The following is a 13,118-nucleotide window of genomic DNA, read 5'->3' as shown; positions in this document are numbered from 1 at the left end:
AGTGCTTTGCGCTTGGCAAGGGTGCAGAAAAAGAGAGGGAAAGAAAAAGAGAGGAATACAAAGGAGAAAAGAACACTTGCCTCTCAAGATGGTGTTCTCCATTACTGATGCATCATTCTAAGTAGGACTTCGGCCTTTTGGGAGCTAATGGGATTAACCCTGAAGCTGGTGTGTGACCATCTGATATAGACAGATATGTATGTGTGTATTCTCTGCCTATTATATCTGCTGTGTGATGGGAGAAAACAGATAGAAGGATACAGAAAGGTCTGTTCCGGTATGAAATTGAACAGGATTAGAAGCATTGTGAAATTTGTACAACTTCAAAATTTTGGTAAGTAAAGCACTAGGAGCCAATTTTAACTGAGAAAAGGCTACTTTTTAATTAATTGGATTGTGTATTAAAGCCCTAGTAGTTAATGTTTTAAGGCTTTTTTTTTTGTTGCTCTAACGTGTTGCTGTAATAAAGACACTAAAGAATAATATTAAAAGATAATCTTGCCTTCTGTCTGTGTAGTAGCTTCATACTTTGATTAATGTCTTACAACACTGTAGAGCCCATCCATTTGACCCGAGTTTTGGTTTTAGGTGGTACATTATTCCAGTCTTGTCTGCAGCATCTCCGAAAAGCTTTGATGCTTTGGTTATATGCAAATATATCTATTTATTTATGCCATTTATAGTCAGCCTCATGTGGCTTGCTACATGGAGACAAAAATGTCACCGCTGTCATAACAAAACATGATTGATTAAGACCACAGTCCTGTATTCACCTGGGAATAAATTCCATTGAACTCAATGAAGCCTTAAGTTTATCAACTTAATAAGCCTCTTTTTTCTTTTGCATGTGACCACCTTCTCTTGGGCCCAGCGAAATATGGTCAGGAAGTGTGGCAGCAATGTTGATAACAATCTAGCCAGTGCCTTCTTCATGTGGATGTGAGATTTCTAGGAGCCCCACATGAAGCTAGGTTGCAGGAATAATGCAATTTTCTTTCTGTGGCTGATAGTCCTAGCAATTGATGTTTTGACAGATGGTCATGTGATTTGCAAAATGAGTTGGATCGGTCTCACTTCATGGTTTCCCAGACACTGAAGAGAGTAGAGAAACTGCTGAACTGAGCATTATTGCTTACCCTTCATTTCCTAAACAGGCCACCTTCTAAAAAGAAGAGGGTGTAATTATTGAGTGAAATGCAATGTTAAAAGCTTCCGTCCGTCCGTCCATCTGTCTGTCCATCTTTTCAGACTTCTTGAGGGCTAAGGCTGCGAGTTATAATGAGGCAGTAATGCTGATTATTTTTCTGGTAGTATACTAACACTCCTCTTCTGTGGTCGAACTTACTTTTGGGGAAACTTGGCATAAACTAGAGGTTTTCAAATGGTTCCATCCTCAAAGAGCCCTTTCTGGTTCAATTAGTCTGCCACAGCACCACTGCACATTTTGCTGAGGATTCAGAGAGATGTTTCAGGCAGACCTACAGAGTTCACACTGTCAGGGATGATGGGAGTTGTGGCTCTTCACCTCTGGCCTGGAACTCACCACCTGGTTGTGCACCGCTCTGACCAGTTTTGGCCAGTGGTTATAGCTTAGCTCAAAAGCAGCAGAGTTACAGAGAATAGGCTGAAGACCCTGACAAACTCTCCAAGCCTTCTCACTCTTGCTTCCACAGAAGTCTTCACCCTTCTTCAGGATCCAGCTGGTTCTTGTAGCTTCACCCAAGACACCAGACAACTCAGTAGTCTTATATAAAAGATCAACTTTATTCTACTATATACAGCTCCAAAACTATCCAACACAACAATACTCTACTCCTCACTCTATCCACTACTACTACCCACAAAATACATTGGGATCTATAGTCATTATTATAGTCAATGCATGGTACCACCCACTGTTGTCTGTTTCCACCCAGTAGGCGTGTACACCATTCTTATTGGTTCTCTTGGTTCATCCTACAATTAGTGATTTCATCATCTCAGCCTTGACCACTTAACAATTGTCAGGTGTGTCCAATTATTCACTTTGCATTTCTGTCCTTGGCACTCAGGACTTGTTAATTGTATTACTATTTACACCTGTGTGGTTCCCAATTGGCTTCTGCTGAGTCATCCTGACTCTCACATACATTGTTTTATTTCATTTACTGTATATCCCATGTTGCTTTTTTTTTTCCTTGACACACACTGGATGCTAGGCAATGCTGCCTGGCTGCTAGTCTCTACTCTGGGAAGGACATATTTTAGGGTCTATCATGGATCCCTCTCAATATGGCGTCCCTGGTCCTTTGACTTGTTAGGGTGCAGGATCTGTTGTTCTACAGCAGTGATGGTGAACCTTTTAGAGGCCAAGTGCCCAAACTGCAACCCAAAACCCACTTATTTATTGCAAAGTGCCATGTCCCTCTGGCTTTCTACTAACAAACTCTGGCAAACTCTGTGCTGGGATGATGGCACATGTGCCCACAGAGAGGGCTCTGAGTGCCACCTCTGGCACGCGTGCCATAGGTTCGCCATCACTGTTCTACAGCCTGGAAATGTTACTGTTGGAAATGTTACTTTCAAAATCACTCAACCAGCATTGGTGCAAGACATTGGTCTGGCTGGATGGGAGATTCTGGGAATTGTCTAGGCAGCAATTCCAAAGTGGATTTATTCAAGAGAGACCTGCCATTTGCTCAGTTTGTGAAAGAAGGAAAGAGATGAGAAAAAAAAATATTTCAGTGCACAACTTTAAATGTATCTTTTTCTGCTTTTATTTCAGGGGCACCAATGCCCGAGCTTACTGTTATTTAAGCAGCCTCCTTTAAACACCTTGGACTTGGGTTTCCGACCAGACCAAAGGGCTGCTTAGGTTTCAAGATGCTTATAAAGGAGTATCGGATTCCTCTTCCCATGAGTGTGGATGAGTATAGGATTGCCCAGCTGTACATGATACAGGTCGGTAAATACACAGTTGTTGACATATTGTCTTCTAAGAAAAGAGGGTACAAGATAATTAAAATGATGTATCTGACACATCTTTCCTTTGAGCCAGTGTGCATTTGGAATGTGCCAACTTCTGAGGAGCACAGAAGACTCTATTACCTCTTGGCAAAGACGATTAACTGAATGCATGCACTGCTAAATGACTTTTAAAAAACTGTTAAGCATGCGATTTCAGGAAAGGGGGGGGAGCTCACTCATTTCTGCATGGTTTTGCTCAGAGCTGATTTATTTTTGAAAAATGTGCTGTGATGATTCCCTCTTAATTTTCTCTTCCAACTTTCAATTAGATGCTTAAATAAAATACATGCTAGGAGGGGAAGAAGATGTTAGCTATCAACAATTTAACAGCAGGCTCATGGACCTATATAGAAAAGGAGAGGGAAAGCAGAAGGGGAAAGAGACGCATTAGCTGGGACTTATTCAGCCGGCTATCTTCTTATGTCACTGCTACCCCAAGTCGTTTTGTTGCCTGAAGGGGAATGGTGAATGGTGCCATCTGTCCACTCAAGTCAAGGTGTGCGTAGCCCCCAAAGCTAAACAAGTAATTTTGCCTTGAGGGTTTTGGATATAGGACAGCTCACAGTGGTGGCCGGTGGTTCTTGGGACTAGGGTCGAGCACCTTGGAAAGCCTTTTAAAGCTTGAATTAAAATCTGGAATGCATTCACTTCTCCACTGACATAGAAGACATCAGCTGCCACTGATAGCTCGTATGTGATAGAATGAATAAAGAAATAAACAAGGAGTAGATGGTGAGCTGCAAGGTTCAGCGATTTGTGAACCACCAGCAATAGCTGGTTAGCTGCTACTAAAAAAAGCTAGTTTGTGAGACTTTGGCTTGATCAAGCAAGGCAAATTATTATGTTAGCCAAACTCCTAGGGCCTTTACTTTTAAGCTGTTCTTAGCAATATGTCCTTGAATTTGGTCTGAGCCACACTGGGAGTTAAGAGAGACCATGGTGTTCTTGATCTTCATCTCTTTTATAGTAGTGAACAAGGGAGGGGGAGAGAGAATAGTGATATATAGAACTGGCTCTTTGCTCTGTGGTTCATTTCTCTTTTTATCCCAGTGGGTGTATGTAAGATTGCAATAAATCACAGTGGCAGTGAGAGATGGGCCTGTGGTATCACCTTTTTGAGACTGGTGTACTCCCCTCCCAACACACACACACACACACACACAGTGAATGAAAAGGCAGGCTCCTTGTCCTGAATGTTCTCTGAGGGTCAGAGAGAGACATTAGCAGAGAAAGGGCCAATAAGACCTCCAGTGCACAGTGAGATGGTAGATGGCATATCCCACAGCAGGACAGTGGGGCTTTCTGCTGTCTTTTGTGCACCCACTGAGTTCTGCTCATGTGACTGCAGTAGAGATCGTCCTGGTGGAGTCCTGCTTCACCTACTCTGGGAAAAGAATCACTCTGCCTCATGGGAACACCAGTCCTGATAAATCAGCTTGAATTTCCCATTTTCATGCACCATTTCTTCTCCTGCTGAAGTTTAACTTGCCCAGAAGCTAAGGTTGGATTAATTGTAGTTTCTGAAGCATTTGTCACTGCCTCCCTTCTAGCAATGCTTTCATCACCTTGGCTGCCAGCTGCCTGGGTGGTTTGCTGTTTTGCAACTAACACATAACAGCCTCCATCAATTAGTATTAATTTTACATTACAGCAGTGGACTTAATGTACCCTGGACTTGCTTGCAGATCTGAATTTGAGTTGGTTTTCTTTATTAGATTTCAGTCTCCATCACTACCAACATTTTCTGGCAGGTGTCTTTTTATGCTTGTTGGAGAATGTGGTTTCATAGCCTTTTGCAGGGGAGTATCTTGGACATATGCTTGTGTTGTTTATTGTGTGCTTAACATACACTCTATATTTCAACCCCTCAAATTTGATCCTGAGTGCAGTTTTATAAAATCAGAACAGGCTTTACTTCCCTCCACCTTTCCTAGCACTGTTTCTTTTTCTACTGCCTGCTACCTTTTCCGGTATTATTGTCTTTTCCAATGAGTCATGCCTTCTCATGATGTGACCAAAGTAGAACAGTCTCAGTTTGATCATCTTGGCTTCCAAGGAGATTTCAGGCTTGGTCAGTTCAAGGACCCATTTGTCTGTCTTTTTAGCTGTCCACACTATCCTTAGTACTCTCCTCTAGCACCACATCTCAAATGAATTGATTTTTATACCACATTATTTTCATTCATGAAATCTTGGTCGGTATGCATTCAGTGGGATTCCCTGGGTCTCCTTGGTTGTTGTTGTGGAGAATCAAAGGGGAGGGAAACAACAAGGATGTTATGGTGGGAGTCTACTACAGACCCCCAAGTCAGATGGAGGAAATGGATGATGCCTTTCTAGAACAGATGACCACACAGTCAGAAAAGAGAGATGTAGTAGTGATGGGCGGCTTCAACTACCCTGATATTTGTTGGAAGTCAAACTCAGCCAGATCCTCAAGGTCTAGCAAATTTCTCACTTGCCTGGAAGACTATTTCATGGTCCAAAAGGTGGAAGAGGCAACAAGGGGGTCGCTATTTTGGATCTGATCCTAAACAACATGACCGACTTGGTTAATGGGGTGCAAGTGGTGGGACCTTAGGTGAGTGACCATGTTCCTGAGTTTGTTATACAATGGAGAGGAGAAGCCAGGCAGAGTCAAACACACATTCTAGACTTAGTAGAGCGGATTTCAGTAAACTTAGAGAATATGGAGGTGATCCCATGGTCAGAAATACTAAAAGAGAAGGAGTTCAGACCGGATGGGAGTTTCTCAAAGAGAGATACTGAAGGCACAATTACAAACAGTTCCAGTGAGAAAAAAAGGGGAGGGGGTGTCCTCAAGAAACCAGGATGGATGACAAGGAACTTCAACGGAGCTGAGTTTGAAACAGAACATGTATAAGAAAATGGAAAAAGGGGGAAATCACGAAAAGGAATTCAAGGAAATAGCAGGCATGTGCAGGGTAAAGTCAAAAAGCTAAAGTGCGAGAGAACCAGGCTTGCTAGAGAGGTTAAGAACAACAAAAGGGGTTTTTTGGATATGTCTGCAGCAAGAGGAAGAAGAAGGAAACAGTAGGGCCACTGCGTGGAGAAGATGGCAAAATGTTAACAGAAGACAGAGAAAAGGCAGAATTACTCAAACACTTTCTTTGCCTCAGTCTTCTCAGAAAAAGAGAGGTTGCTCAACCTGAGGATAATGGAAGCAAAGGACAGAATAGGGGAATTTCAAGCACAGAATAAGTAAAGAGATAATAGAGGAACACCTTGTTAATCTAAATGAATGTAAAGTCTCCGGGACCAGATGAACTACATCCAAGAGTATTAAAAGATCTGGCAAATGTAATATCGGAGGCCATTGGCAATAATCTTTGAAAACTCCTGGAGAACAGGAGAGATCCCAGAAGACTGGAGGAGGGCAAAACGTTGTCCCCATCTTCAAAAAGGGGAAAAAAGAGGATCCCAACAATATCGTCCAGTCAGTCTGACATCATACCAGGAAAGAGTCTAGAGGATCATTAAACAGAGAGTCGGTGAACACTAGAAAGCAATGCCATAATCACAAAAAGTCAACATGGGTTTCAGAGAAACAAGTCATGCCAGACAAATCTGATCTCTTTCTTTGATAAAATATACCAGCTTGGTAGATGAAGAGAATGCTGTGGATATAGTATATCTTGATTTCAGTAAAGCCATTGACAAGGTTTCCCATGATATTCGGGCAACAAGCTTGTAAATGGGGGCTAGACAAAGGACTGTTAAATGGATCTGTAATTGGTTGACCGGCCGAACCAAAGGGTGCCAACAATGGCTCCTTTTCATCACTGGAGAAAAGTGACCAGTGGGGTCCCCAAGGGCTCTGTCCTGGGCCTAGTGCGATTCAACATCTTATCAATGACCTGGATGGACAGAATTGGAAGCACACTTATCAAATTGCAGATGACAACCAAATTAGGAGGAATAGTTAATACTCCAGAGGACGGACAGCATTCAAAAGACTGAATAGACTAGAAAGCGGGGCCAAGCAACAAAATGAAATTCAACACAGAGAAATGAAAGGTACTGCACTTAGGGCAGAAAATAAATGCACAGATATAGGATGGGAGACACTTGCTGAGAAAGTACATGTGAAAGAATCTAGGAGTCCAAGTAGACCAGATTGAACAGAGTGAACGTGTGATGCGGGCAGCTTAAAAAGGCCAATGAAATCTAGGCTGCCTCATAAAGTATAGTGTCTAGATAAGAGAAGTAATAGTGCCACGGTATTCCTGCTCTGGTCAGGACCCACCTGGAATATTGTGTCCATTTGGGCGCCACAATCAAAAGACATTGAGAAACTGGAGCGTGTCCAAAGGAGGGCAACTAAAATGGTGAAAGGTCTGGAAACCTTGCCCTTGAGGAACGACCCAGGGAGATGGGGATGTTTAGCCTAGAGAAGAGAAGGTTTAAGAGATGGATTGATGAGCCCTGTTTAAATATTTGAAAGGATGTCACATTGAGGAGGGACAAGCTTGTTTTCTGCTGCTCCAGAGAACAGGACCCGGAACAATGGATGCAAGCTACAGGAAAGAGATTCCACCTCAACATTAGGAAGAACTTCCTGACAGTAGGGCTTGTTCGACAGTGGAAAAAAACTCCCCCGGATGTAGTGAGTTCCCTTCTTTGGAGGTCTTTAAGCAGAGGCTAGATGGCCATCTGTCAAGGATGCTTTGATTTTTATTTCCTGCATGGCAGGGGGTTGGACTGGATGGCCCTTGCGGTCTCTTCCAACTCTATGATTCTACGATTCTATGAGTTTTGTTGGCAAGATTTGTTCATGGGAGGTTTGTCTTCCTCTGAGGCTGAGAGTGGGATTTACCCAAGGTCATCCAGTGGGTTTCGATGGCCAAGTGGGGATTTGAACCCTTGTCTTCCACAGCCATAGTCCAACACTCAAAACCACTACAGCACTCTGGCTCTCCTTTAGTTGGAACTAAAATTGGATTTAGATCAAGGGAATAAACAAACCAGTTCAGAACCACCAGCTGATTTTTTTTAAAAAACAGTTCACAGTGGCAAAATGAATCCAAAGCTTGCAAAAACAAATCAGTTTTCACTGTGCTAGGGTAACTTTGAAAGCTAGTGACAAGGTGAAATGATGAACTTCTCTATATTGCCGCATCGTTTATGCTATAGAAGTGATAAAGAGAATGATTGAACAAGGTAATAATACTATTCTATCTGTGGTTGCTTTATTGTCTCCCACTTACTCAAGGTTAAGATTAGATGTTTTGAGCAAACCCTGTTTGTCTCTGTTTGTGATTGTGATACAGAAAAAGTGAGTGTGCTCACCATGCGCATGGATGGCCCTCTGGGAAAGAACTGACTCTTGCGCCTTATAGGCTAACATGCTTGATTTGGCATAAGCTTTCATGGAGTCCAGCAACTAATGCAATACCTTTAGCTCTGTCAAACTGTGTCTTATTTCCAGTCTTTGAGGTTGTGTTTGGGTTGTATCTCCAAGGGCTTGACTATACTTCATTTGAAAAGTTCATCCCTCACTTGTTGCATGTGTATGTTTTCCTTTTTTGTGAATGCTGATCAAGAAGCAGTTGATCTTTTTGGTATGCTTGGCCATCTGGAGATTCACATTTTTCCCTTTCTGTTTTGGAAAGCAGCAGGAGTTATAATTGGGGCTCTTGATCTTTTGCAAAGAATTGGTTTTATGCTACAGATTCTTGTGAATCCTTGCTTTTAAGAAAGCAAGTTCCTTTCTCTCATGGTTAGAAATGTAAGACGTTTGACATCGAGGACGATCCAAATGCAGGGTGATTTAAAAAGAACGGTGCAAAACTTGAATAAGAACAGTTTTACTTTTGCACCTTTCGTTTTGAATCACCCGGTTAAAACTAGGCATGCACAAAAGTCCCATCCTTATACATTAAAGTTTTATATTAATTTCAATAGGACACAGGGACTGACTATGTACATACGTAAAAGGAGCCCAGTTTTAAAAGCTATCCATTTACAAGGTAAGAGTAGCCAAGGTAAAGAAAAGTGCAAGGGGAAAGGTTAAGCACCTCTTCCATCACCTTATCTCTTTCCTTGCTAAATTTCCCACTGTCTCAAAGTAGCTTCTCATTTTAAAAGCCAGTATCTGGGCTCCCTTACCTGTGTTTGCATGTATTGTATATAACCATCCACGCAATCATCCCCTTCTTTGTACTGTATACAATGACTACAGCAATGACTTGAATGTAGAATTCCAGTATTGACTGGACACAAAAGAAGCACAGAGTGTTCAATATAATGCTTTCTGGTGTCAGAGGCAGAGCTTCAGTACATTGCATGCTTCCCCCTCTTGGTTTCCATTCTGTTTAATGCGAACCAGGGCTCAGTGGTGAAATGAACAGTGGGAAGGCATTGCTGCGTTGGAGCCGGACAGTCAGATAGCTAATCGGCAGATAAGCAGGGAAAGCGAGGTGAAGCCAGGTGGGTTGGTTAGGATGCTGGAAATCAGAAGCAGGAGCATAAGCAGTTTTGACAGCAGCCTTGCTTTTCATTAGGAGGTGATTTACTTAGAAAGAGGTCAGAGATGGAGGTGCTAAGAAGCCCTCCTGTGACCCTGAAAAGTTACCTTTTCTAAAACAATTAATTCCCTTGTAGATTTTGAAAAGTAATCCATTCTTGTTACCCTTAGCAGTGAAAAATTTTGAGCACATCCTCTTTCCCATTGCTTTCCTGTTTTATTACTTCAAAAACAATAGCATAAAACCATGAAAATTCTCTGTCACAATGGCTCTAAAGATGCCCCTTTAAAGTAACCTAGAAAGGCATCTGAGAAATGTTATTTGTTAACCGCAGTAACACAACTTTATTCCATTTCATAATGGAGTTTATCACACGGGGGCTAATTTTGGCATTAAAGCAAGATTAATGCACATTTAAAGCATCCCATAAATAAAGTGAAAATGACGAGTCATTGCGCAAATGATTATCACACGCAGTTGCACAAATAAAGTGATATCGGAAACGCATTGTTGCTGAAATTCCGAAAGTAAAAAGATGCGCTTTAATGCTTCTTTGTGACCACTTTCATGGCGGGTTTTGTGTGACGCCGTGGGGAAATCGTTTTGTGTAATTACACGATTTTGCCAGGATATTCATGGGATAAACTCCCAATCTCCTTTGTGTGATAAACACCTACTTTTGAATGTAACTTCATTATGCCCTCTGCATGGAAAAAAAAGTTGTTGCCAGTAACTAGCAACTAAACAAAACCCTTAGCTGCCAGTAATGTTGTGATTAGTTGCTTTCATGCTCTCCCCTTTGTATAAGCATCTATTCTGCACTGCTAGCAAGTTAGTGATGCACAGCCACAGTGGTACTAAAATCTGAAACTGTCCTGGCACCTTATTCTTAGTCCCAGAACCTTTTAGAAAGCCTGGAAGGATAAGAAATGATAATAAAGCAGGCTTTTCAACTTGTCTCTTTCCCTCGGCATCAAGGCGAGGTGTGTCTCCTGCTCAGAGTATAAAGCTCTCATATCTTTGCAGAGCTTAATTGTTGCCTCTGGTTCTGTTCCCTTACCCAAGCCCTCTGCTGCTTTTCATTCATCAGTATCTTTTCTCCTGCTGCCATATCTCTCGGCGTGTAGAAAAGAGACTAAATTTCAAGCTAATCAAGGGCTTTCCTGCAAAATAAATGGCTTATAAATTTTTCAAGGAGCTGCATAATTTATTTGGCAAATAGACTTTGTCCCTCTTTGGCCATGGGATGTGATATATTTTTTTCTCTATATACTCAGGCTTGCCTAGAAAGAGGCACTACATTTCTGAATCCTTTTGGGTGCTTCCCTTTTTTGTATTCTGTGCCCTCTTTGGCAGCTGTCTTGGGGATATGATTCCGTTTTCCAGGAAAGGCAGTCTGAAGTCACGCTCAAACCTGGGCGTTATCCTGCGCTCATTGCATGGTTTCTTTTTAAATTATGTATGGAGAGGTCTGTCAAGATTTGGGCAAATGGCTTTGTGTCCTAAGAGCAGGGGGGGGGGGGGAATCCTGTCCTCAAGAGGTTTTTCTGGATGCTATGATGTGTGGCCATCTGTTTAGAAAAGGAGCGGTCCCAGAGGTGTTGTTATTAGCAAGCTACTCCTCTCTTTTTCTTTAAACATGTCTGTGCTTTCCTGGCTGTCCCCAGACTCTGATCCTGTACACACTGCAGCTTAGTTTACATTGGGCAGACTTGCCCTGAGCCATCTGCTCAGGTTCTGATTGAGACATGAGAGGGGAATTGGCCATATGGCCTGGGACTGAAAGAACAGTCATACCTGCAAAAGGTCATTTGCGTCATGCAACAGCTGTACTGCACTCTACTAACAAGGCTTTCATGATTGTCATAAAACAGTAGACTTGGGAGAGACACAGACGCTAGCTACCTAGTCCAACCTGGCCGCCACAAAGAGAGCTGGCGCACTGATCAACTCCCACAGACCTATAGCACAGTTGTTTTCTGCTCCAAATACAGCAGTTAATGGGAAGCTAAATGGTAGATTAATACCATACAAATACCATACTTGCTGGAGAGTAAGAACAGGAATCAGTTGTTGCATTCTAGCCCTGCTTATGGGCGTCCCATTGGGACAGCCTGCCAGTATAGGAAGCTGAATGCTAGAATACATGGACCTTTGGTCTGATCCGGTATGGCTGTCTGTTTTCATTACGCCCTTGTTCCAAGAAACCTAGGGTAGCATACAGGCCAACTGACCCTGTAAGAGTGACTAAGATTTCAATCAGAGCCTTTCCATCTTTTTATCCTGGCAAAGTCCAGACGTGTTCTACGTTATAAAATACACTCCTCTGTTTGAAAGGTTGTGTGAGAAAGTCCTCTCTTTGAAGGCCTGTCTAACTACAGTCCAGGTTAAAGAACCCCGAGAAGGAAGAGCATGGGGTCTGAGAAGCTACCCATCAACAGTTTAGAACACCTGCCCAATAGACTGGTCTATTTACCTGGTCACAGAATCCCTCACTGTTGGGAAATGTATTACAATTCTGTTTAAACTGTAGTCATTATTACTAAAATGTATAGCTATACTTAGACATTGACATGTGCAGATTTTATGTCTTTCCCCCCTCCCACAATTTGGGTTAAGGCATGTCCTAATATTTGGCAATGTGTAAGCAGCTAATCTATCTTCTGTGACACAAATAGGAATCCAGGCAGATATATATTGGACATATCCAGAGGTACAGTAACATCTGTGTGTTTTAAAGTATGTAGTTTATCAAAAACTATGTCCAAGCATGCTTCTGTTGCGTTCCAAGGACTGTCTCGGTTTCAGTGAGGTTATTCTTAAATACTTTTTCTAAGGCTCAACCAACCAATTTGTTCAAAGTGACATCCATATATTAATTCAGTATTCAGACCTCTAAATGGTGTATAGATCAAATCAGAACAAACTTGGATGTTACACTTCATGCAAAAGGGCCATGCTTTGCATCAGATTTGTGCACAGACCTTGCCTGTGGTTGCCAGCAACATCATTTGATTTGCTATTAGTGCTAACGATTTATGCATTACTCAGAAGCCTGACCGAAGCCAGGCTGAACCAAATCCATTGGATTGCTGATGCAATCTCATTGCCATGGAAACAGATGCTGGATCTTAGGACTGCCTGTATCTATAATATGCTCTCTGGTTAAATAAAACAAAAACAGACTTGGGATGACAATCAACTTTAAATGGAAACAAATAAGAGAGTTAAGAGAGCAAGTGGGAAATCCCTTTTAACAATCTCTTTATTATTATTTTTTTGGAGGGTATGTGATTCTTTGCTGCCTCGTCTGTCAAAATTCATAAGGCTAGGCTTGCTTGCTAACTCATCTGACAAAACGGTTAAATACTGAATCTCTGTTTTCCTTTTTCTGCTTCACTTTTTCCTACCCTAGGTCATTTCCTGTTGTGTATTTATATTGCTATCACTGCATTTTGTTACTGAGTAATTGCAGAATAAGTGATCAAGCTGAAAGGGTAGTAGAAATTATTGTGTATAATAGGCAAATGCATGTGTATTACAAAAGACCGTTCTGTCTTTGGAGCATGATGAAGAGTGGGAGACAAGAGAAACCAGCCACATCATAACACAGCAGTTCCACAG

The 13,118-nt window shown here is 42.0% G+C and overlaps 1 protein-coding gene across 10 annotated transcripts in view; it reads left to right on the top strand.

Annotated features, from left to right (window-relative positions):
- Window positions 1–13,118, top strand: part of PITPNM2 (phosphatidylinositol transfer protein membrane associated 2) — a 142,779-nt gene that overhangs the window by 72,265 nt on the left and 57,396 nt on the right. For all 10 annotated transcript variants that reach the window (XM_042441649.1, XM_042441644.1, XM_042441647.1 and 7 more), the window contains exon 3: window positions 2,764–2,940. In XM_042441649.1, the coding sequence (XP_042297583.1) occupies window positions 2,863–2,940 (78 nt within the window). In that variant the 5' untranslated portion in view covers window positions 2,764–2,862. The remainder of the gene's footprint in view (window positions 1–2,763; window positions 2,941–13,118) is intronic.

Source organism: Sceloporus undulatus, chromosome 10, assembly GCF_019175285.1.
Source record: "Sceloporus undulatus isolate JIND9_A2432 ecotype Alabama chromosome 10, SceUnd_v1.1, whole genome shotgun sequence".
NCBI classification, from domain to species: Eukaryota; Metazoa; Chordata; class Lepidosauria; order Squamata; family Phrynosomatidae; genus Sceloporus; species Sceloporus undulatus.
This window is presented reverse-complemented; position numbering and strand designations above follow the sequence as displayed.